The sequence below is a fragment of the Phocoena sinus genome, chromosome 20 (assembly GCF_008692025.1).
Source record: "Phocoena sinus isolate mPhoSin1 chromosome 20, mPhoSin1.pri, whole genome shotgun sequence".
NCBI classification, from domain to species: domain Eukaryota; kingdom Metazoa; phylum Chordata; class Mammalia; order Artiodactyla; family Phocoenidae; genus Phocoena; species Phocoena sinus.
Genome location: NC_045782.1, coordinates 47,839,170 through 47,863,705, shown reverse-complemented (window position 1 = coordinate 47,863,705; position 24,536 = coordinate 47,839,170). Strand labels below are relative to the sequence as shown.

At 43.7% G+C, this 24,536-nt stretch overlaps 1 protein-coding gene and 1 non-coding gene across 3 annotated transcripts in view; one reads left to right on the top strand and one right to left on the bottom strand.

The window, feature by feature from the left end:
* The first annotated feature begins 9,206 nt into the window (after positions 1–9,206).
* RPTOR (regulatory associated protein of MTOR complex 1) overlaps positions 9,207–24,536 on the top strand; it is a 345,465-nt gene continuing 330,135 nt past the window's right edge. For both annotated transcript variants that reach the window (XM_032616711.1, XM_032616710.1), the window contains exon 1: positions 9,207–10,157. In XM_032616711.1, the coding sequence (XP_032472602.1) occupies positions 9,996–10,157 (162 nt within the window). In that variant the 5' untranslated portion in view covers positions 9,207–9,995. The remainder of the gene's footprint in view (positions 10,158–24,536) is intronic.
* Positions 23,840–23,912, bottom strand: TRNAR-CCU. Its single transcript has one exon. It is a non-coding gene; the product is annotated as a tRNA-Arg (tRNA).

The window sequence follows — 24,536 nt, the reverse complement described above, 5'->3', positions numbered from 1 at the left end:
GTTACACCAGAGGCTAACAGGCATGGGACAGATTTTCTCCTGGAGCCTTCAGAGGGAGCTCCACCTATTCACACCTTGATTTCAGACTTCTGGCCTCTAGAACTGTGAGATGATAAATTTCTGTTGCTTTAAGCCCTCCGGTTTGTAGTACTTTGTTACAGCATCCCTGGGAAACAAATATAGCCTTTTTTGACTAATTTTTAGGAAGAAATCTTATAGCTCCTTTTTTTTTTTTGGCCACACTGCTCGGCATGCAGGATCTTAGTTCCCTAACCAGGGATCAAACCCATGCCCCCTGCAGTGGAAGCGCAGATTCTCAACCACTGGACCTCCAGGAAAGTCCCTATAGCTCCTTATTTACCAAATTTATTGCATTTCCTCCCAGGCACATACACCACATTTCCCAGTCTCCCTTGCAGTTAGTTGTGGCACATGACCGAGTTTGGCCAGTGGAATGCGGCCAGAAGTGACGTAAGCCACAGGCCTGGCCAATAGAAACCTGGATTCCCTTCCGAGCTGTCCCCTCTGGCTGGGAGCAGACACCTAGCTAAGGACCCCGAGTCCTGGGGGTGGTGGGACCCACAAGATGGAAAGAGATCATCCCAAACACCTGTATTGAGCTCACCTGTTGTGTGGGTGAACAATGGCCTTCTGCTGAGATTTCGTGGGGCGGGGGGCAGTCCAGAATCTAGCCTAGCTTGACTAATACAAGGAAGTAATCAGAGATAGATAAAAGCCAAGATTCAGGGGCCAAGATGTTCCTATGCCCCATTTTGCTCACTTGGGGATTCAAAATAAAGTCACTTTTCTTTTCATAATCAGGTCAGCGTGGCCCCAAGTCTTTGTCCTTTGAATCCTTGGGTGGCCATTCTTCTTGGGGTGGCATTGGGGGTTTCTCAGATACTCCCCACGTCTGCCCTTCCCCACTGCTTCCTGCCTCCAAGGGGTCAGCTGTAATGTAGGCAGATAGGGTAGGGGGTCCCGGGAGGAAGAGAACCAGGCACTCATCGCTTTCTTGACACAAGAGAAGCCATTTCAGGTCTAAACCATTTTGTGATCTGAGCCTGGCCACAGTGTTTGCCCTTGCACAAGAATAGGCCTCAGTAGTTAATGATTTCAAGGGAAGAAAAGAAGGTAAGAACAAACAGCTATTACCAGACCAGGGAAATAACCATATTGGAAACAATAAATCAATTGTAAAGGTAAAGATTAGCCTGGAGTACATTCCTGAGCTGTTTTGCAGGATCCAAGCCCCCTCGAGTGCTCGAGTGCTGGACCACCAGATTAACTAGAGCCTACAGAATGATGATGATGACTTCTGCTGACCCTCGTGACTTCCATCAACTAAAGCTCGGACTCTGTCGACCTTTGCCCCAATTCTATGCTGAGTTCTCCTCTGCTTCAGTCCCTTCATGAATACGCATGTACCCTTAGCTTAAAACTTCCCCAGTTTTGCTGCTCCGGGAGACACTGCTTTGGGAAAGATCCCCAGTGTTCTCCTTACTTGTTGCAAGAAATAAATCCTTCCTTCTCCTGCTCTTGTGCGTTGTGTGTTTTGGCTTGATACCGACCAAGAGGCAAACCCAGTTTTTGGGTAACAGTAGCTGCTGTGGCCCTGAAGTGTGGTCAGTGTGCCTGTGCTTGGTGTTCATCGGAGCAGGGCAGCCCTTCTCATCTGAGTCATTCAACCAACACTGCCGGTGTGTCTGCCACCCTACCAGGCTCTGTGATCCCTGCGGGGCAGAATCAGAAGACGTGGTCCCTGTCTTCACGGAGTTTCTACCTAGGTGGGGAAAGGGACGTCAAAATAAACACTGGTTTGGACTTCCCTGGTGGCGCAGTGGTTAATAATCTGCCTGCCAATGCAGGGGACACGGGTTTAAACCCTGGTCCGGGAAGGTCCCACATGCCGTGGAGCAACTAAGCCTGTGTGCCACAACTACTGAGCCTGTGCTCTAGAGCCCGCGAGCCACAACTACTGAGCCCATGTGCCACAACTACTGAAGCCCGTGCACCTAGAGCCTGTGCTCCACAACAAGAGAAGCCACCGCAGTGAGAAGCCTGCACACCACAACGAAGAGTAGCCCCTGCTCACCACAACTAGAGGAAGCCCGTGCACAGCAACAAAGACCCAATGCAGCCATAAATGAATAAATTAATTAATTAATTTAAAAAGAAATAAATAAAAAATAAACACTGGTTTGATTAGAACTACTCTGTATGCTGTGAGTAGAAAGTATAGGGTCCCATGAGAGAGGGTAAAGGTAGGGTGATTGTAGTTTATCATCCAAACCAGGACATTTTGGGAATGTAAGAGGGTACTGTTAATAATATGTCCAGGCAGAAGGTACAGCTGGGGCTGCCCCAGGAAACCAGGACATCCGGTTACCCGGAGAGACTTAATCCAGCCCACTACAAGCCTTCTCTGGCCAGCTTGCTCCCAGCTTTGAACCAGCCCTCACCCATAGCTATGCGTAGATAGCACAGCCTGGACATGTCACCGGAACAGCACGTTTCCCCAAGACTGGACCTAATCACGCTTTTCAGGAAGCCATGTCACTGCCTCCATGCTGCCACTGGCAGGCCGGAAACAAGCCCCTGGGTGCGCTTAACACAGTGGTTAAGAACTCAGACCTCGAGGCCATGGGTCCCCCACTTCCCAGCACTGGGAGCACCTGGGGGCTCCAGGCTGCTGCCGGCTACCACCCCTGACATTCTAATGGTGGTGCAGCCTGGGCATCAGGTCTGTAAAGGCCCGCGGGAGATTCTGATGTATCAAAATTCGAGAAACTGCTAGTTTGAATCCTGGTTCCACCACTTGTTAGCTGTGTAGCTTGGCAAGTTCCTTAATCTGTCTGTGCCTTAGCTTCCTTATCTGTAAAATGGGAGCAATAGGTGTGTTGTAGGCATTGAGTTAATACGTGTGAAGTGCTTAGAACAGGGTCTGGTCCATAAGAAGTATGCTATGTTAGCCATCATTATTACAATAATTATTTTAATAAGTACTAAATTGAACACTTAAGAACCTTCCAAAGGCTCCACAAGCAGGCTTAAGGTCCCTCAGGATGTTTTTGGAAATGAACTGGAGGGTGTTTGCCTTATGTCTTTGTAACCAAAGGTCTAGCCTGTTGAATTTCATTAAACCAGGTGAAAGTCCTGACTTAAGGCAGCAGCCCCAAGGGTTAGCCCACAATAAAAAAAAAAAAAATTTTTTTTTAAAAATTAAAGTCCTTCTCTATGGGTCACCCCTCCACATTTTTCAGTTACTGTCTGTGCCAGGGATACATGGCAATGGTTAATGATGTTGATTTGCAGAATGCTAGGAAGTGTAGACTCGGGAAAATGCTTCTGCTATGAGAAAAAGGCACAAAATGAAAGGTTTTGTTAAACACTGTTTATACAAAATTGAATGATTCTCTTTTGCAAAACCTTACAAATAAGTATGTCCATTTATAATAAATATTTATAACATATACTGGAAGGCTATACAAAGATATTAAGAGCAGTTATGTGTCTGCAATAGAATTAAAAGTGTTTCTTCTTTACTTTCAAAATAATGTTTCAGAATAATGTTATTTTTTAATGTAAAAAGCAAATATTATTTTAAATATACATATGCCAGAAAGAAAAGGCAAGAAGGAAATACATAAAATGGAAACAGTAGTTACTCTGGGCTGTGAACTGATGGGTAATTTTTTTTTTTTTTTGACATTGACATTTTCCAATTTCCTCCAGCAAATATCTATTACTTTTATTTTTTAAATTTAAGAAAAATTGTCAAAGTACTATGTGATACTGTTTAAAGTGTCAAATATTATTTCTGGGATTATAATGCAGGGAAGGTGGTGGTCCCTGCCCCCTACCCCACATCACCCCACCCCTGGAGCAGATGGTCTACACATTGGGCTGTTTCTTCTAACATTCAGTTCAGCATTTCTACATAGTGTGTTTCTTTCTTTACTTTTTAAAAATCAGTTTACGGTCTGATCCACTGACATCTCCTGTGAAAAACAAGACATCCCACTCTGACGTCTCCCTCCCACCCCAAGTGTAAGGTTTTCATTTGGAAAAAAACAATTTAAATTATTTGAAAAAAAGAAATCCACTTTTGAGGCTCAGGCACGCATGCTGTGTTTTCCAAGAAGCCTCTTTAATCTTTCTAGATGGAATTTATTCTTATAGCAGTTTGTTAATAAAAACAGCCTTTACTGAATGCTTACTGTGTGCCTGGCACTAGCTGATTTGACACTTACAACATCTCTACGAAACAGAAACTATTAATTTCCCTATTTTACACACGAAATTGGGGCTGGGGTGTGTTCAGCACCTTTCCCTTGGGTCCCAGGACACAGAAACGCCAGAGTGGGGATTTGAACTTTGGTAGGTGTGACTCCCAAGGGCCCAAGGAGGTTCTCATGGCTCCCAGGTCCTAGCCTTAGACATGCTGGTTGGACTCTCGCCCAGCCCTGGCCAGCAGGGGGATATTGAGAAAGCTATTTAATTGCTCTCTGTCTCACGTTCCTTACTGGTAAAGTGGATCTAATACAGGAGGCTTAAAGGAGGTTATTAGGAGGATTAAAGGAGTTAATTCTCATGAAAAGGGCTTGGCTCACCACAAACACTATCAGGATTACAATATTTTAGTTACTGGCACATTCTCTAATGCCCCCTATTAAAGGCAGAGGCAACGGTTGGGTTAGCCTTGGCTCCCCCAGGACCTCATGCTCACGGAGAACCTGGGAATCATTGATGAGATGTGAATATTACATAAAATAACAAATGGGGAATTTAAAAAGAGATAGTGGTGACACTATTTGTATTTTCATAAAGGTAGAATCTTATTGTAGGCAATATTATTAAAATAAAAGCTTATAAAATTCCATTTGCATAGTTTTTATTGGATAACAAATTTTCTCAGTATAGTCTCTATCATAAAAGCTTTCCTTTTTTTCCTCTTTTTTTTTTAAAGCACTCTTTCTGCCCTGGGCCTAGACCACATCCCAGTGATTCTACCTCCAGGTTCTAGGGGAGGAAGACAGGGCTCACATTAATGAACTCGTGACTGGGAAAGGTACTAGCTTTCATCCCTTCTCTACAAGGGCTGTGGACAGTGGTGTCTGGTTTAGTGAAGCTCGGAGCGGGGAGCACCAGGCCTCCAGACTGATGGGTCAGGGCTCGCATGCTGCAAGCTGGGCCCAATGGTGACTGGGCCTGAGACACATTTCCTTCCAACTCCATCACTCCTCACCTTGCTCCAAATTCTAGGGTCCCCAGACAGCTCTTCACCACCCTATGCAAAACAGCCCCCAGAGTGGGAAGGAAAGGGCCGGGGGTGAAGGATCCACTTCTGTCCCCTTCCTTGTGTGTTTCCTTCTCATCTGGCTGTTTAAGGCTGAGGCTATGCAAAAATTCTCAATTCTGAAAGGAGAAGTGTGGATAGTGGGTGAAGTTTATTCAATAAGAGGAATCTTTTACCATAGTCCCCATGCTACTCAGGGGTCACTCCTTTTTAAAATGGAATAATATTGTTGTTTGCTTGTGCTTCCCCAAACCTTAGTTGCTCAGTGTAAAAATCTGTACATAAAATAGAGAGATATGCAATAGGAGGTGAAAAGCACATACACAAACACCGCCATATTTTTAGACGGTGGAATGGGCAGAGAGGGAGACGGGCTCGTTTGGGTTCTCAAAGCCAGCGTCTCCAACTGCGGGTGCTGTTACTTCCCTTTCTCTCTTCTCACTTCGCTGTCAACAAAACATCTGACCTGCAGGGGTGGGGGGTGGCTTGGATTCTGCTAAAAACAGAGTAATGATGCTCAGACAATGGCAAAGTACTTTATTTTTGTTTCTTTTAAGCTAATTACAGATTTCTCTGGAAAGGGTGGGAGCTGGCCGGTCTCCCTGCATGGAAAGTAATAGCTCAGCGAAGCACCCGTTTTCTTGAGTTGCTTGACCTCCAGGCTTGCTCCTGATTCTTGATGACAAAACACATTCAGTGCCCTCGATTGATTTAGCAGAGAAACTGCAGTATTGGAGGATGGAATGCAGCCTGTCCTGCCTGCAAATGGAACGCCTCGGCTGTGATGGTCTTGTGTTTTGAGAGGAGATTAGCCAACAGCTGAGCTTGAAGGCTGTGAAAACCCAGCCTCCTTGGTTCTTCCTGGGCAACGTGCTATGTTCCCAAGGCATCTATTCAGACCCTTTCCCTGCCCCAGTTGTTATCCCAAATTTACCCCTAGATTTACCCCTGACTTCTGTTGTATTTGACCTACACACTCAGGTTTTTTATAATTGTTCTCTGCTCACTTTGCTGTTTCTTTGGCTTCTGGTTGCCAAATAGCCTGAGATTTTGGGCTGGAAGGGGTCTTCTGCTTGACCTTCATATTGTAAGACAAGGTCCCCCCCCTCTCTGTACAGGAAGATCAAATGTTATTCTGTTGTTTCACATCAGAGCCGGGCCTAAAAGCCCCTTTTCTCTCCCAGCTGCACATCGGCAGCCTGATGTTTACCCCCAGCAGGATTTCATTAACACTCTCTCCCCTTCCATAGCTTGAACCAGATCAGGTTTTACGCATTTTTTGAGATTTGTAGAACTTGTTTTCATGATTAAAGTATCTTATTTAGATGCTTTGGGGCAAGCAGGAGATGTCCTTGCTTGTGAAGTATTGGAGATATTGGGAATCAGAACGGCAGGCCCAAGTGGCTGGCCGATCACACGCCGTGGTAATGAGATCACCCAGGTGAGAAAAGTTAGCCCTTGAATTTCCAGCCTGTCATTAGTCATCAACGCTCACTGCCTTCTGGAAACCTGGAGCCATGCTTCCAAATGCTTATCTGGGACTTGAATAGAGCCACTCATGGCACACTAGGGAGAGATTTCTTTTAGAAGTCATGATGCTGTGAAATGATTCAAGCCCCTTCTTGAAACTTCAGGTTGGGAGCTAGGCTTTCATCTGCCCATTTCTTGTTTTTACATGAATCACAGAATTTTGACCCTGAAGTGTCTTTAGAGGTTCACCTTCTTTAAGTTTCTGTTGTCTCAGACGTGGAGACTGAGGACAGAGGAGGGCAGAGGCTCTGGCAATTCTGCAGGAATTGGTGGTGAGCTGGGGACAGAATGTTTTCATCTAACCCTCAGTCCGGGACATGGACCCCAAAGGCCTCTTGGTTCTGGGGTCACATTTGTAAAACAGTAGAGGGCATGTTTTGTTATGTAGTTTGGGTGTTTTGTTCTGATGTATCAGATGGAAGAGTGGATAATTGCTTCATAGTATTCATTTGTTCAGTACACATAGTTATTGAGGGCCCACCATGGGGCTGGAACAGAATCATTGGGGGAGAATATGGCCTAATATCCTCAACGAGAATATTGTCCAGTATCCCCACATCTGACTGATTTTAAGTTATCATCAGGGTCACCTGATTAAAAAATAGAGATCCTGAATCCCTGTCCTCCCTCTCGCTGTGATTCAGTAGGTCTGGGTGAATCTTTATTTTAAAATAGTTTCCCAGGTGATTCTGACAACCTGCCAGTTTTGGGTTCCACGGGCTCTGTTACTACCTTCGCTTAGAATGTCAGACAGGGTGAGTAGATTTCCCCAGGTGACATACTTCACAGGTGAGGAAACTGAATCTCACGCAGATTAAGTGGGTTTTCCCCTGTCACAGGGCTAGTTAGGAATGAATGGGTTTAATGCTGCTGCTTTTCTGTAACTGCTGCTTCCTGCAAGAGTGCCTGGGGACACTGGCCTTCACTGTTGTGTGCTGCAGGGTGACGGGGCGGAGCCAGAGTTATGCTGCTGCCCTCAGGTGAGAGTGGGGTCTTCTCAGGACCCTGCAGTCCTGAAGTCTCTGCTGGTGACTGTGGGGGATATTTTGTCAACACAGAGAGCAAGGAAAAGGCAGATTTTAGCCTCTATTTCTGTTCTGGTGAATTTGCCCTGAGTTTTAATGGGAGGATTGGGCTCATCAGGATGTAATAACCAAATAAATGTTTAGAATGGTAATGATTTAATCCAAGAATTTTAATTAAATACCTGTGATGTGCTAGGTGAGAATGATCTGGGATTGCACTATTCACTCGGCTGTTGAAAGGAACACAAATGCCATCAGGACCTTTATATGGGCTGCCACATTGTGTCAAAGCCCTAGGAAACCACACTGAGAAAAAGGGTCTCTTCCAGAGCCCACCCTGAGGTTTTAGATTAGTAAAGCACACAGGGCTGCTAGATCTCGCTCCAGCTACAGATGCATCATTGCTGGAATTGTATTGGGCACTCACTATATACCAGATACCTACATGGGTTAATTTTATCCTTCAAGGTGGGTATTATATTCACCCAGTTTTATAGTTGAGGAAACTGAGGCTGAACTAGTTAAGGGATTGACCAAGGTCACAGACATGGAAAGTGATACAGCTGAGATGCAGATACAGGTGGGCCTGACCTCAAAACCTAAATGCAGGGGGGAAGACGAGCCTCTTTGCCTTCTGCCCGGCTTTATCTAACGGTTACATCTGTGTCTCACTAGACACTGTTTATTGAAGGCAGACACCGCATGCTGCTTGGGGTTTATAATCCCTCCGCACGGGACATAGTTATCCACAAACTGTAAATATGCAATGTTTATGGAATACAGCAATAAAGTAAGGCAGGAGGCGTGCCACGCATAGAAATCTGTAGCGTTTAGTTGTTTGCACATGAAGCTCTATCAAAATAAGAATAAACCTTGCAGAAAATAAGATGGATTAAACAAAAAATTATAATTGTCGAAATTAATTTTTTCATTTAGTGTTCCTTGAAAATAAAAAGGAAAATCTGATTGACACTGTGGAGGATACTACGCCCCCCCGCCATACTATCTTCTTTTGTAATGTTATCAATTGTTCTTAAGCTTTTGCTGCTTTTTCAAAATCTGGAAGAAACAACAAGGGGTTGAATCCTTTAATTTCAGAAGCATGTAGGTCCATTTGTAATAATAAAAAGCTTTTTTCCAAATAACACAGTTTCATTTATAGGACTGACTTTGATATGACGCATCTATTATACCAATTGCCATAAACTCTAGAAAGCTTAATTGTGGTAACGATGGTAACGGGAAGGCAGGGACGCCTCTCACTGTCTCCTGGGAAGCATGGCCAGGACACTCTGAGGAAGTTTGGTTCATTAGCCACGCCGTAGATCGCGCTGCATTCTGGGTCTTGGCAATATGGCGTCCTCCTTGATGTGCTGATGAGAGGAGTTTCACTGTAGCTTCAAACCGGAGGGCAAAACTCCCCAAACCCAGTAAGCCCACATTACGCGTTTTCTCCGCGGCTCCGTGTCGCCTGTTTCTCAGGACTCGTTCTCAGGCAGGAGAGAGCCACGGGGCCGGAGGCCAGGACCGGCCAGGCCGCGCGGACCCGGGGCTGAGGAGCCGGCTGCGGGCAAGCACGATGGGCCCGTCCTGGCTCTGGTTGCAGCACCTCCGGCGAGTGCGAGATCCGCAGGGCTGAAAGTGGCTGTAGGAGACCCGAGGCGCTCTGAACCTCTTCCCCTCGGCCGAAGACCTCAGCCCAGTCGGTAAACCGGCACCAAGAGCGGGCGGCCTGCCTGTCCTCGGATCGGCTGAGGCGTTGGAGGCCGAGAGCAGGGTCATCGTGAGGCCTGGAATCTCGCACGCCTTTGACAGCTCCGCTTGCAGCCCCTCCGGGAGCGGACAGCCTCAGAAGCAGCCGGTGACTTGGGATCTGGGGGCGTGTGTGTCTGTGAGGAGCTCCTTGGGTTCCCTCATTTCCCACCGCTCTTCCCACCCCTTCTGACTTCTCGCGCAGAGTTAGAGAGAAGGATCTCAGACTTCTTGCCTCAGCGAGGATCTCCGCACACTCTCCATCCATTTCTTTTTCTACTTTGCCCTTCTCTGTTTTTTATTTCACCAATTCTGGTACACACTAGTTTTTAAGGCTGGAGGTTCTCGAGCGCTTGCTGCCCAGGACTCCCCCACCCCCTCCCCCGCTGATGGAATCCGAGATGCTGCAGTCGCCTCTCCTGGGACTCGGGGAGGAAGATGAGGCTGATCTTACTGACTGGAACCTGCCTTTGGCTTTCATGAAAAAGAGGCACTGTGAGAAAATTGAAGGCTCCAAATCTTTAGCTCAGAGCTGGAGGATGAAGGATCGGGTAAGTGGATTGAGCCTGCGTCTCTTAGACCTTGATAGCTTTTACAAGTTCAGAGCCAGAAATATGTCCTTGGGAGAGCAGCGATATTTTTTCTCAGCCACATGTTACAAGTCAAGCAAAAAGCACAAACCATTTCAGACTCCATTTTTTAAATTGTAAATGGAAAAGTCTGTTTTGGTTAGTAGTTATTCACTGGGTAGTGTTAATTAGATTCAAAATAAGTTCTAATTCAGACAATGGAAGTTAAGCAAGTTAGAAAATACAGCATTGCAACTATTTATAAGCTCTTTGATATACTTTGTACTGTTAAACTTTGTACTGTTAACACTTAGAGGAAAGACAACTTGGGATATAATATTTGTCCCAACGTGGTTAGTCTACTTAGTGGCTAGTTTACTTTTTTTGTCCAAGCTAGGTGGAGTGCAGAAGTCTAATATAGTATGCTAGGAAACAAGATTACTGGCAAATGTTCAGCTAGTAACAAATTAATGCGAAGTTATTTTAAAGTTATAGTGAACTTCATCATAGACTTCTAAACAGTTTGTCTTGAATCAAGACTTTCATACTTTTATGTGGTGTCGCGATACTGTTAGGTGGAGACAATTTCTCTAATAGTAGAGTATGATGGGTTGGAACTTGGGTCTGGTAGGGGATCCTCGTGGTGTTGGAGCGTGGATAGTGACTTAAGAAGTTAGTAGGAAAGAAAACAGTCAATTTTGTTAAACTGTCCTTAATCAACCACCATCTATTTCCTGGCCTCCAGAGCAAAAGGGTGGGACCGTCTCACCCATACACGCTTATAATTTGTTTTGTTTTTTTTTTTTGTGCTTTGTTTTCTACTTCAAGACTGTCTTTATTGATTTGAACATTTTAACCTAAGAGGGGTAGTTGGTGGTGTAATGCAGTGTGCTTGCTCTGGGCTTATGGATATGTTTATATAAGATTGTTGATTTTAGTGTATGATGTTGAACGTATATAGGATTACCCTTGTGGTAATTCTAGCTAGTCAGTCACTAGTAACTTGTGCTTCAGTTGTTATTAGGAAAATTTGTTTCATACAAAAGTAGTTTAGGGACTAAAAAGAAATGGTCATTGGAAGAGATTGTATAAAGTCTGTCTTACGGACATCTTTAGTACTAATTATATGGTTTAAAGCTTTTGTGGTTCCTATGCGTATATGAAGAGACTTATTTTAAAAGTAACTGTAATCTTTTTTTTTTCCCCATTCTATTTGGAGGGCTTTTTTTTTTTCTTTTCTTTTGAAATGTGGTTCCCTTTGCTACTCTAAACCCATGCTTAAACTGTTCAAAACTGATTGATGGATTTATTTTTGACCTTTTAATTACAACAATTGGTGAATGATTAACATTCCCTGATAAGCTCTTCATAGGTTATTAAGAGGAAGAAAAGTTCTGGGAGTCTGAGTAATTACTGAGATTTTGACTTAGAAAGATCCAGGGGAGAAAGTTTGCTGTGTCCGACCTTCGCAAGTTGTTTATAGAAGATCAGCAGCTAACATTTTTAGTTAAGTTTGTGAGAGCTTGGCCTCTGGACATCCTTGTATTCTCTTTCCCCTGGTTAGACCCTGAGGGGACCTTTTCAGCACACTATGCTAGGATAAAGGGTACAGATCCAAATGATGCTGAGAGTTGGAAGGTAGCGTAAATGAATGAAACAGGCCAGATAGAAGGAGAATAATGGCACAGGTTCATAGATAAATGGCAGCTGAGGTTTGACTCGTGCCTGACTTTCTGGAGGCTGAGATCAGTGAGGCGCTGAAGAGCACAGGTTGCAGCTCAACGGGCAGCTGGTCCTGGCCAGGTCTCCTTCTCTCTCTCTTTTCTTTGAGAAGCCAGAAAACTTTTTTTATTTTTTTAAATGTGAAGTTTTCCAATTTTAAAATATTGGAACTAATTTGGATATTACAAAACACGAAGCAGTCCATTTGTGGGGTTGGCTCTGGCCTGTGGGTTACCCACATGTGACTTCAAGATTCTAGGAATCTTGAGCACATGGGCATGATGCCAGACTGTTTCCCTGTGCTGGAGGTGATCTCCAGCAGTCTGATGATGCAGCATCATTGTAAGGCAACAGGTGTGGACCCGGTTGTCCTGTACCAGGACCTGTGTAGACTACTTCTTCCAGTGGGCAATTGACTGCCCTAAACGCAGACTCAGTCATTGCTTTTTCCTGTGATCCGTATGCAAGTCCACATACTTTTTTTAAAAAAATAAATTTATTTATGTTCTTTATTTATTTTTGGCTGTGTTGGGTCTTTGTTGCTGTGCGCAGGCTTTCTCTAGTTGCGGTGAGTGGGGGCTACTCTTCGTTGCGGTGCGCAGGCTTCTCATTGTGGTGGCTTCTCTTGTTGTGGAGCACGAGCTGTAGGCTCGCGGGCTTCAGTAATTGTGGCTCACGGGCTCTAGAGCGCAGGTTCAGTAGTTGTGGCACACGGGCTTAGTTGCTCCACGGCATGTGGGATCTTCCCCTACCAGGGCTCGAACCTGTGTCCCCTGCATTGGCAGGCAGATTCTTAACCACTGTGCCACCAGGGAAGTCCCAAATGCACACACTTTTATTGTATATGTATCAGTAGTTACTTACTTTTGTCCTATTTAGTGGAGTTGTTAAGGGTTCCTAAAATTGACAACTTTACCAAAGTTGGGTGATGACTCCAAGTTTTCTGCCTCTTGGCATTTGGCATCCTCACAGAACTACAGCACATGCCCACTCTCGGTTGGGATTCCCACAGTCCTGGTATTGAACCATTCCTGGTTTTCAGATGCCACTATTGCATTTTAATTACTAAGTTACTGTAAGTTTAATACTGTTATTATCAAATTATCAAGTTTGTTGTTTGGTTAGTTCTGTGTGTAGTAAATATGTATATGCCTCACTGGCGTTTTTGACTTGTGATTTTCAGGTAACTAGACATGTGAATTACAGTTCAAAGTGAATCATTCATAGACCTATGGCTAAAACAGATTTGTATATAACTCCGCCATTTATGTTTTACTGTGATACTTTATAGTTATCACAGAGTTCATTTTCTGGAAAGGGGGCATGTGGAGATAATTGATCTCAGATGGATCTTTACCTTACATATGTGGGATGGAATCAGGGAAGGCTGAAAGCTATTGCTCTGAAAGAAAACCATTGACAGAGACACTATACCTGCCTGTATGTAGGAGATGTAGCTATAAAATGATGAAGCCATTTCCCAAACCAGTCTTTAGACTTAGTCACCTTGCTTTGTAGCTGTATTTGAATAAACCATGGAGGAAGCCGAGTAGATATATTAAACTGATATATGGATAGTCAAATGTTTAGGTTGTCTTTGGAGCAAGGGGAAATAGTAATACTTTATAACCCTTCTTTACTCCTGTTTCCTCACTTTGCATCCTCTCAATCTACTCCATTTAGGCTCTCTTCCATGCCACTCAGACTGCCCTCCACAAGGTCACCATTTGTTGCTAAATCTAAATGTCACTTCTCTGTCCTTATCTTTTCGACTTCTCAGCAGCATTCCAGGGTGGACCACTCTCTCATTCACACAGCTTTTTCCTCACTTGCTTCTGTGTCTTCCTGAAACTCCAGGTCTTCCTTTGAGGTCACTAACTGCTCCTCCTCAGACTCCTTTGCTGGTTGACAGCTGAGCGTAGAGTGTTCCAGAACTTGATCTTGGAGCCCTTTCTCTTTTCTCTGTATACCCCTTGCTAGCTGATCTCATCTAGTCTCATGGTTTTATGTGCCGTCTACATGCTATGACTCTTGTCTCAGGTACCTAATTGTCTGCTTTGCCTTGGTTTTCTCCATCACAACACACTGTCATCACCACCCACTCAGTTGTTCAAGTTGTAAATCTAGAATTTATCTGTAATTATTTCTTCTTCCTCTCCTCATTGTACTGTGTCATCAGCAGAACCTGTCAACTTTGCCTCCAAATTGTATCTTATATCGGACAACCTCATTTTGTCTCCACTGATGTGAGCCCAGTCCAGGCAACTACCATCTTTCATCTGGATAGCTAGAATCGTGTCCTGACTGGTGTCCCTATGTCTACTCTTGTCCTACAATCGATTCTTCACGTATTGGTCAGAAGGAGCTTGTTAAAGTGTAAATCAGATTCCATTACTTACCAGGCCGCTTGGAGTAGAACACAAACTCCACCCTGGTTCACAAAGCTTCATGATCTGGCCCCGCCTGCCTTTTCTGCTTCTTGGATGGAAAGGCCTGGAATGCTCTTCTATCTGACCTTTGCATACTTGGCTCCTTCTTGTAGTTTGCACCCAGCGCCTAGGTCACTTCCTTTCCTGATCACCCCATCTTAAGCAGCTCCCCAGTTGCTCATGATCACTCTTTATGTCTCTGATATTTTTCTTTATACCCTGACCCCCAGAAGTGAGCTTTTTAATCATAAAACAAGGACCTTGTTTCTGCTGGCATAGAGGACAGTGCTTGGCACACAATAGGGATTCAATAAAAATGTACTGTTGAAAAAAATGAATCATTCACCAAGGGCTTCCACATAGATTATGTCTTTTAAGGCTCAGTAGTAGAGATCGTTATCTATGTGTGATTGATGAGGAAACTGGGGCTTGATTAAAAGGCTTGCGTGAAGAGACATAGTTACAGGGCTCCAACAGAGGAAGCAGAATCTGAGAAACACAGCCCAGGTAAAAACAGACAGGCAAAACTGTATCACAGTGTCTCCACTGGAAAAATCCTGCTGAGAGGCCATGGAGGCTGAAACAAAATGTATGGAGAAGATGAGGTGGGTGGTGGTCAACCACCAACAGAACGATTCTGATGGTGCAGCCTAGCTGTTCTCACCGTGTGCTCGGTGCTTGCGCGGGTCCCCGAGGTGACACTGTTTTCATAATAATAGAAGATGTTAGTTATTGGCCTTTTCCCCGTGTTGACAGTTGCGCTGATTGTGGGTGGGTGAAACTGCTGGTGCCTGAGCTTGAATCAAGATGGTGGCGTCTGACTGTGCTGGTGGTTATTGTTTTCTTCATTGCCACATGCTCTCAGTAAAAAAAAAAATCCCAGTTTCACTTCAGAATGCCCTTGATAAAGCATTAAAATGATTAGTTTTCTTAAATCTTGGCTCTTTGATACACGCCTTTTTTATCCTTTGCACGAGGCATGGTTGTCTGAGGAAGAGCACCTGTGGTTGCCGGCTGCGCCAGTTGCTACCCTTCCTGAAACACCAGCTGCACCTGGAGGAGGCTGGCAGGCTGGCCCTGCACGGTCAGGCTTGGGTTCTGGCGGACATTTTCTGGAAAACGAACCAAGTGAGCTTCACTTCAAGGAAAACAACTGACAGTATTTGTTGATAGTGATAAAATTTGAGCTTTCAAGTGAAAATTAGAGTTTTGGAAAACCTGTATCTGCCACTGTGAGCTTCCCAGCTTCCCAGTACTTAAAGATGTTTCTGATGAGATGATGGTGATATTAATGAATATGATCTTTTTATATTGTAGAATGAAATGTGTCAACATTTGGAACATCTGCATAATTCACTGAACCAATATTTCCAAATGACCAATTCATGATATTATAAAATCATCCATGGGTAAAAGATCCAAAGTTAGGCCAATGGATTTTAACATAATAGGGTATGAAGAGTTATTGCTTTGGTTTTGGATAGATTAAATTTTCTATTTTCTATTCTATTCAGATAGATTGTAGCAAACCTTTAAGAAACTACCACTTACTGAGTTTTGATGTAATATCATAGAAGAATATTTCCAATTATTTTGCTCTACTGTTACTCCTGCTCTTTGCAAACTATGTGTCTTTTTCAGTCATATTTTTCTCACATACTTCAGCCAGAACAACATATCACAACAGATTGAATGCAGAATGTGAGAGTTCAGCTGTCTTCTATTAAGGCAGACATTAAGGAGATTTTCGAAAAACTGTGTCGCTTGTCTAACACTTTTTTGAAAATATAGTTATTTTTCATAGAAATCTTTATTGAAAATATAACAATTTTTAAGTGAATTAATAAGGAAATATATATATATATTTGGTTTTAACCTCTAATATGGAAAATATTGATAAATATAACATATAACAAGCTCTTTGGGAGTCTTCAGTAATCTTTAAGAGTGGTTAGGTGTCCTGTTATCAAATGCTTGAGACTTGTTAGTGTAGTTAAAAGAAAGGGGACATCACAGAAATCTCTGGCATTCCTATACACCAACAACGAAAAATCAGAAAGAGAAATTAAGGAAACAATCCCATTTACCATTGTAAAAAAAAGAATAAAATACCTTGGAATAAACCTTCCTAAGGAATTGAAAGACTTGTACTCAGAAAACTATAAAACACTGATAAAAGAAATCAAAGATGACATAAACAGATGGAGAAGTATACCATGTTCTTGGATTGGAAGAATCAATATTGTGAAAATGACTATACTACCCAAAGCAATCTACAGATTCAGTGCAATCCCTATCAAACTACCAATGGCATTCTTTAGAACAAAAAATTTTACAATTCGTATGGAAACACAAAAGACCCCAAATAGCCAAAGCAATCTTGAGAAAGAAAAACGAAGTTGGAGGAATCAGGCTCCTCGACTTCAAACTATACCACAAAGGTACAGTAATCAAGACAGTATGGTACTGGCACAAAAACAGAAATACAGATCAATGGTACAGGATAGAATGCCCAGACATAAACCCACACACATATGGTAACCTAATTTACGACAAAGGAGGAAAGAACATACAATGGAGAAAAGACAGCCTCTTCAATAAGTGGTGCTGGGAAAACTGGACAGCTGCATGTAAAAGAATGAAATTAGAACACTCCCTAACACCATACACAAAGATAAACTCCCAATGGATTAAAGACCTAAATGTAAGACCAGACACTATAAAACTCTTAGAGGAAAACATAGGAAAAACACTCTTTGATGTAAACCACAGCAAGATCTTTTTTGACCCACCTCCAAAAATAAACAAATGGGACTTAATTAAACTTAAAAGCTTTTGCACAGCAAAGGAAACCATAAACAAGACAGAAAGACAACCCTCAGAATGGGAGAAAATATTTGCAAATGAAACAACAAAGGATTAATCTCCAAAGTATACAAACAGCTCATGGAGCTCAATATCAAAAAAACAAACAATCCAATTAAAAAATGGGTGGAAGACCTAAATAGACATTTCACCAAGGAAGACATATGGATGGCCAAGAGGCACATGAAAAGGTGCTCAACATCACTAATTATTAGAGAAATGCAAATCAAAACTACAATGAGTTATCACCTCACGCTGGTCAGAATGGCTATTATCAAAAAAATCTAGAAACAGTAAATGTTGGAAAGGGTGTGGTGAAAAGGGAATCCTCCTGCATTGTTGGTGGGAATGTAAATTGATACAACCTCTATGGAGAACAGTATGGAGGTTCCTTAAAAAACTAAAAATAGAACTACCATATGACCCAGCAATCCTACTACTGGGCATATACCCTGAGAAAACCATAATTCAAAAAGAGACATGTACCACAATGCTCATTACAGCATTATTTACAACAGCCAGGACATGGAACCAACCTAAATGTCCATTGACAGACAAATGGATAAAGAAGATGTGGCCCATATATACAATGGAATATTCCTCAGCCATAAAAAGAAACGAAATTGAGTTATTTGTAGTGAGGTGGATGGACCTAGAGTCTGTCATACGGAGTGAAGTAAGTCAGAAAGAGAAAAATAAATACCGTATTCTAATGCATATATATGGAATCTAAAAAAAAAAATGGTACTGATGAACCTAGTTGCAGGGCAGGAATAAAGATGTAGAGATAGAGAATGGACTTGAGAACACGGGTGGGAGGGGGAAGCTGGGGCGAAGTGAGAGTAGCATCGACATGTATACACTACCGAATGTAAAATAGTTAGCTAGTGGGAAGCAGCAGCATAGCACAGGGGGATCAGCTCTGTGCTTTGTGATGACCTAGAGGGGTGGGATAGGGAGGATGGGAGGGAGGCTCAAGAGGGAGGGGATATGGGGACATATGTATGTATGTGGCTGATTCTATTGTACACTTTGATGTACAACAGAAACTAAAACAGTATTGTGAAGCAGTTATACTCCAGTAAAGATCTATTAAAAAAATAGAGAAACAAGTGTAAAAAAAAAAGTGGGCCTCAAACTTAAACTAGGAAGAAGGCTTGAGGTATCAGATGGTTGGCCAAAAATACCAAGCTTGACCAGAAATCACGTGACAGACCTAAAAGGGATCTGTTACACTCTTTCCATCCTCTGAGCTTGTGCTCGTGGAGAGCCTTTGTGATTGTGAAGGCATTTGCCTTTTATGTAGCCCTTTAGGCACCGTTAGGGCCTCCTGTTGCCCCTGTTGCGTGTCCTGTAGGAAGACACACTGTCACTCACCCAGGACGGCCTTGTTCTGTGAGAGGAGGAGAATGGATCCAGTGGGGCGAGGGGAGGTAGCCAGACGTCTTCACTTGAGCTCAGTGGAGGTTTATTGCTTATTGACAGTGTGCCGTGTCATCAAATTATAGTACACTGTGTTTATAGGGGAGGAGACCATGGTTATCAGCAAAAGCCTTTAGTTTATAATAAATAAGTGAATCATTTGCATTGAACAACATTTATGAAACATAAATCAGTCAGGTCGACCCAGCTTTAAACTCACAGCAACTAATGACTGTTGATGTAGTTGGTGATGGGAGCTGCTTCAGGATTTAAGCAGGGGAATGTCAGACATAGATTTGTGTTTTGAAAGGTCTTTTTGACTGTGGGTGGAGTGGAGGGTTTGAAGAGGGGTGACACTGGAGGTGGTATCACCAGCTGGGGAGGGGAGTGTGATAATCCAGTTGAGAACCACCAGGGCTGGAGGAGACAGTGGTGGGAGGGGTGGAGGACAGGACAGGGCCTCTGCTGATGTCCAGAAGGTAGAATCGAGAAGGTAGAATCAAGGGAGTCTGGTTTGGATGTGGGGATAAAAGGGGGTGGGGTTTATAACACTCTCTCACTTTGCATTTGAAGTATATGAACTTTCCTTTGGCGTTTGTCATGTGAGGCTCAGGATCCACAAAGGGACATCTACATAGATTTTTTTTAACCTGCTTTAAAAAATGTGCCGTGTTCCATTTTGAACAATGTGCTGTGGAAGAGTCCTGAAATGGATGAGAACATTTCTACCTCATTATCACCTTGTGGAATTCTAAAGCTAGAGCTCTAACAAGATCCATGTGGCTTACATATAGAGGGTCCTCTAGGTTTCTAACTCTGTCCTCTTTTTGTTCAGAAGCCATTAAAGTGCTTGGGGCCTCCACCATGCTTGTCTCTGTGGAGCTCAAGGTGGATACAGTTTCCTTTTTTTTTTTTTTTTTTTTTTTTGCGGTATGCAGGCCTCTCACTGTTGTGGCCTCTCCTGTTGCGGAGCACAGGCTCTGGACGCACAGGCTCAGCGGCCATGGCTCACGGGCCTAGCCGCTCCGCGGCACGTGGGATCTTCCCAGACCGGAGCACGAACCCGTGTCCCCTGCATCGGCAGGCAGAGTCTCAACCACTGCGCCACCAGGGAAGCCCCTGTTTCCTTTTTGTAAGTTTAGTTAAATACATAGAAAAGGCCATTCCAGTAAATATATGGCATGATATGTTAATGCTTTAATCATGTTCTTGAACCTTAAACTTGCCCTGTACGTCCAACTCTGCAGAGAGGGTTGTGCCTTTACAGTGGAAGGGGAGACAGCTGAGGAGAGACAGCCAGTGACACGTGTTAATTTTACCGACCATCGGTGTGCTTTCCAGGTGGGTCTTCTGTTCTTGACTACTACTATTTTGTATTTTTTAGTTTTGATGTAATTTCAGACTTACAGAAAAATTGCAAGAATAGTGTAATGAATTCCCATATACTCTTACCCAGATTTACCCGTTTTTACATCTTGCCTCATTTACTTTTCTCTATTTATAAATGTGAATATGTAATTCTTTCCCCTGAACTATTGAAGAGTAAGTTGGAGACTGTGCTCCTTTATGCCTTACTGTGTGTATCTCTCCTAAGAACAAGGACATCCTCTTACATAAACACAGGACAGTTGTAAAAGTCAGGACATTTGCCATTGGTATAATACTATATATATATATTTTTTTGCCACACAGCTTGCGGGATCTTAGTTCCCCTACCAGGGATTGAACCTGAGGCTACAGCAGTGAAAGTGCCAAGTCCTAATCACTGGACCGCCAGGGAACTCCTGATATAATACTATTATTAATCCACAGTTCACATTAAAATGTTGTGGTTTGCCCCTTTATGAGCCATTTTTGCCCCTCCCCCCATCCAGGTTCACTTAACTGCCTTAGAAGTCTGGTCTTTGTAGCCTCCTTTAATCTAAAGGAGTTTCTCAGGCTTTCTTAGAATTTCTTGACCTTGACAATTTTTTTATTGTCGTAAAATATACATAATATGAAGTTTATCATTGAAGCCATTTTTAAGGCTACAGTTATTAAGTACATTCATACTGTCGTGCAGCCATCACCACCGTCCATCTCCAGAACATTGTTGTCTGCCCAAACTGAAACTCTGTCCTAATTAAACACTAACTCTCCCTCCCCCTCCCCCACCCCCTGGTAACCACCATCCTACTTTCTGTCTCTGAACTCACTGACCTTGACATTTTAAAAGAATACAGGCAGTTATTTCCTGGACTGTCCTCAAGTTGGGTTTGCCTGATGTTGCCTTGTACTCAGATGCAGGTTATGCATTTTGGGTGAGGATGCTACTGAAGTCGCTTGCTTTTTCCAGAGCATCGCATCATGTTGCTTGGTCCCAACTTTGCTGCCGTTGTTCATTTGGCCTGTCCCTGTCATTATTTATTTTTTAGCTTAGCAAGGCCTCATCATGTTGTTGTCAGTGCCCTTTGACATACCAGGCTTTGAACATTTCTTGGTGTTTTGGCACTGTAAGATGTTCCAGGCTTATCTTGTATTTTCCCTGCCTCAACCCTGGAATCAGCCTTTTCTCCAATGATCCCCAGTTCCTTTTGGTGGAGAATGGAATTTAGAAGCAAGACCTGGCACTAGGTGTGCCCATTGCTGCTGGTGTGCCACTGTTTGCGGGTCCCCTCGGCAGAGAGATAGGGTGGAGACATCCGTGTTTGTATTTATTGCTTACTTACTGCTGTGCATTGTACGGTGATGCACAGAGGTGATTACCACAAGGCCCGTCTCCTCTGTTCCCCTTTTCAGGTTTGTCACTTACTTCCCAGCAGTGAGAACCTGGCTTCTTTGTCCTCACTGATTCATTTGCTGGCTGGAATACACAGAGGGGAGTTTCTGAACTGCTAACCCATAGCACTTGAGGAAGCACACTTATTAACTAAGAGGTTAATATTTACATTATTGTTTGAGGCAGACTTTACATACAGTGAAATGCACAGATCCTGTTAGTGTATGCTATCTAAAAGCAAGTTGCAAGGCTTCTCAGTGTTTTGTGGGGAAATAATTGTTCTTATGAGCACTTTGTACCATTTACCTACATGGCACTGAGCCTGGGATTGTGTGGGATCTCAGGAGGTATAGGATGTGGGCGTGGCCCTTGAGGAATTTTATCTTATTAGAGAAAATGGCATCCTTATACAAAGTTAAGTAAAAGCCCAATGCAGTAATTATGTATCTGCACTTGAGTAATAAGGTAGTGATTTAAGGAATTCTGCTTTCTGGACATTTCGGTGGCATCTATTTGCTTAAGCTGTGTGCAGTAGGGGGTCCCTAACGGGGGAGATGAAAATGTGTGCAGGTCAAAGGTGGGGGTGTAGTGAGGGGAAAGAGTGGTGAAGTCACAAAAACTGATTTAAAGAATTCAGTAATTCAGCTAATATTTATTGAGGGCCTCTATGTGCCAGGCAATTCATTGGTATGTAACTCCTGCTTTTAAGGAGTTTACCAGTTTTCTGGGGGAGATGGGTTGGGGTGGTGGTGGCTATGTGCAGAGTGGTGAGAAGGCCTCCTGGAAGGCAGGCATACTGAGCCAGTACCTGAAAGAGACTAGAAATGATCTGGGCAAGGAAGGAAGAGGGTGGGAGGAAGGGCAGAGGAGCCAGGTGTGCAGAGGTGGGGAGGGGAGAGAGCTGGTCTTTGAACAGTGCTTCCCTCTTTCCTCCTCAGGGCCATGCTCCAGCCCCACCTGCTTTATTTTCTGCTGCCACGTCCACCCTGTGACACCGGCTTATGCATTTGTTTTGCTTCCCCGACTAGGACAGGGACTTTGTCTTGTTCGAGCCACATCCCCAGCTTCTAACATAATGACTGGCTGGTGGTAGGTGCTCAGTGAATATTTGTTGAGCAAATAAGTGGAGCAGAGATTGTTTGGAGAGAAGTGCCGGGAGACCCATGATGGTGGAGAGGCAAGCAGGGCAGGTCCTGACAAGCTTTGTAAGGCCCTAGGAATTTGGGTTTTGTCTTAAGGACAATTAAGGAAGGTTTTAAAGCAGGGTAGTGAAGTGATCAGGATTGCATTTTAGTAAGATTCTTCGGGCTATAGAGTCAGGTGGGGAGGGCGAGTTAGTTTGTGTGTGTGTGTTTATGTGTATGTGTTGCGTAGGTGTGTGAGTGCATATGTATATGTTTGTGTGTGTGTGTGTGTGTGTGTGAATGTGTGTTAGGGAGGGGGAGTGGGGCGGGAGCGTCCTGAGGAGGGGGAGGTGGGAGCGAGGAAGAGCTGGCCATAGCTCCAGCTAGGGAGGTGCCAGTGAGACGTGGGTGGCCCCAAGCGCTCCCTGGAACAAGGATTGATTGCACTTGGCCATTGACTGGCTTCAGGAGGTGACAGAATGTCTTGCTGGTTCTGGCTGGATGTAGAAGGGAGAGGAATGAGCCACTACCAGCATTTGGGAGGGAAAGAGCATGTATCTGGCTGTGGAAATGGGAGAAAGTTTTTCTTAAAGAATGTTTAGGTCGGAAATGTTGAAAGTGTTGCTTCAGTGGTTCCCAGCCTCCTGTCCCCTTGGCATCTGGTCTTCATCCCTCCCCGCCGCACCCCTTGTTCCCAAGCCTGAGGGTATTGGTGATGAGCTGTGCACAGTGAATACCGTTCAGTTTGGTGTTTTCTTGCGTGACTTCTTTTACCCTTAAAGGTTGATCTGACAAGCAGTTTAAAGGTGTATCAAAATAAAACCACAGTCAAAATGTTAAATCAAGCTTTTCCTCTTTCTGCGTTCCCTCTAAGCCCTGGCCTAGGTCCGGACTAGTTTCTACAGAGGTGAAAGCACTGCAGGGACACAAGGTGCCTCCTGTCTGCTGTAGTGGACTTCCTGAGTGTGCTGGCTCGGCACTGTCGTCTCCCTGAGTCTCTGGCCACAGGACCTCAAGGGCAGACTGTGTTTCTTCCCATCTGTTGCCAACCTGGCCTGGTAGGTGGCAGAGCCCAGATCAGACCCCTGGTCTGGCTTCAGGGCCTGGTTCCAGAGAATTGCTTCTCAGTCTTTTCCTTTATACATACAGCTCTTCTCCTGAAAGTGAGTTTTTACTTGACCAGCAGGCATGAATATTTTCCCTGAAGAGTTTTTTTAAAAAATATTTATTTATTTATTTGGCTGCACCAGGTCTTAGTTGCGGCTCGTGGGATCTTCATTGTGGCATGTGGGCTCTTAGTTGCAGAATGCGGGCTCTTAGTTGCGGCATGCATGCAGGATCTAGTTCCTTGACCAGGGCTCGAACCTGGGCCCCCTGCATTAGGAGTGTGGAATCTTAACCACTGGACCACCAAGGAAGTCCCAGTTTTTGTTCTTTAAATAAAACTTTATGCTGAAAATGGCCTTAGTACTTGAAAACTATTTTAACATTTTTTTACTGGAGTAACTGAGTTCCTTGAAAACTTGCTGTTTTCCTTCAGATTATAAAAATAACACGTCATCGTAGAATATTTAGAAAATATGGAAAAGCACAACAGCGAAAATAAAAATTATATAAAATCCTGTATGCCACTGTTAATATTTTGGTGTATTTTCCACTTCTCTGTCTTCCCTTTCCCCCTTCCCCACAACCAGGAGTATACTGTATGTGTCGTTAAAGAATTATTTTGAATTATCTATTTTTGACATCCTTACCCTTGTAAGATCTGAAGCATAACAATAAAATAAGCACTCAGAAAACACCCACCACGCTCAGGAACTAGATCATCATCAAGACTGTCACAGGCACTAGCTCTTAACATCTTTATGCCTCTGGGAAAATAGTAGCACTACTAGCTTAGTTTTAAGTCGTACTTACCGTGTGTCTGGCTTGTCCAGGCTGCCCACGTTGACAATCCCTTTAATTTCCAAACAGCCCTGGGAGCAGGTACTGTTACAGCCACTTTGTGATTGAGGAAACTGAGGCAAGAGAGGTTAGATGA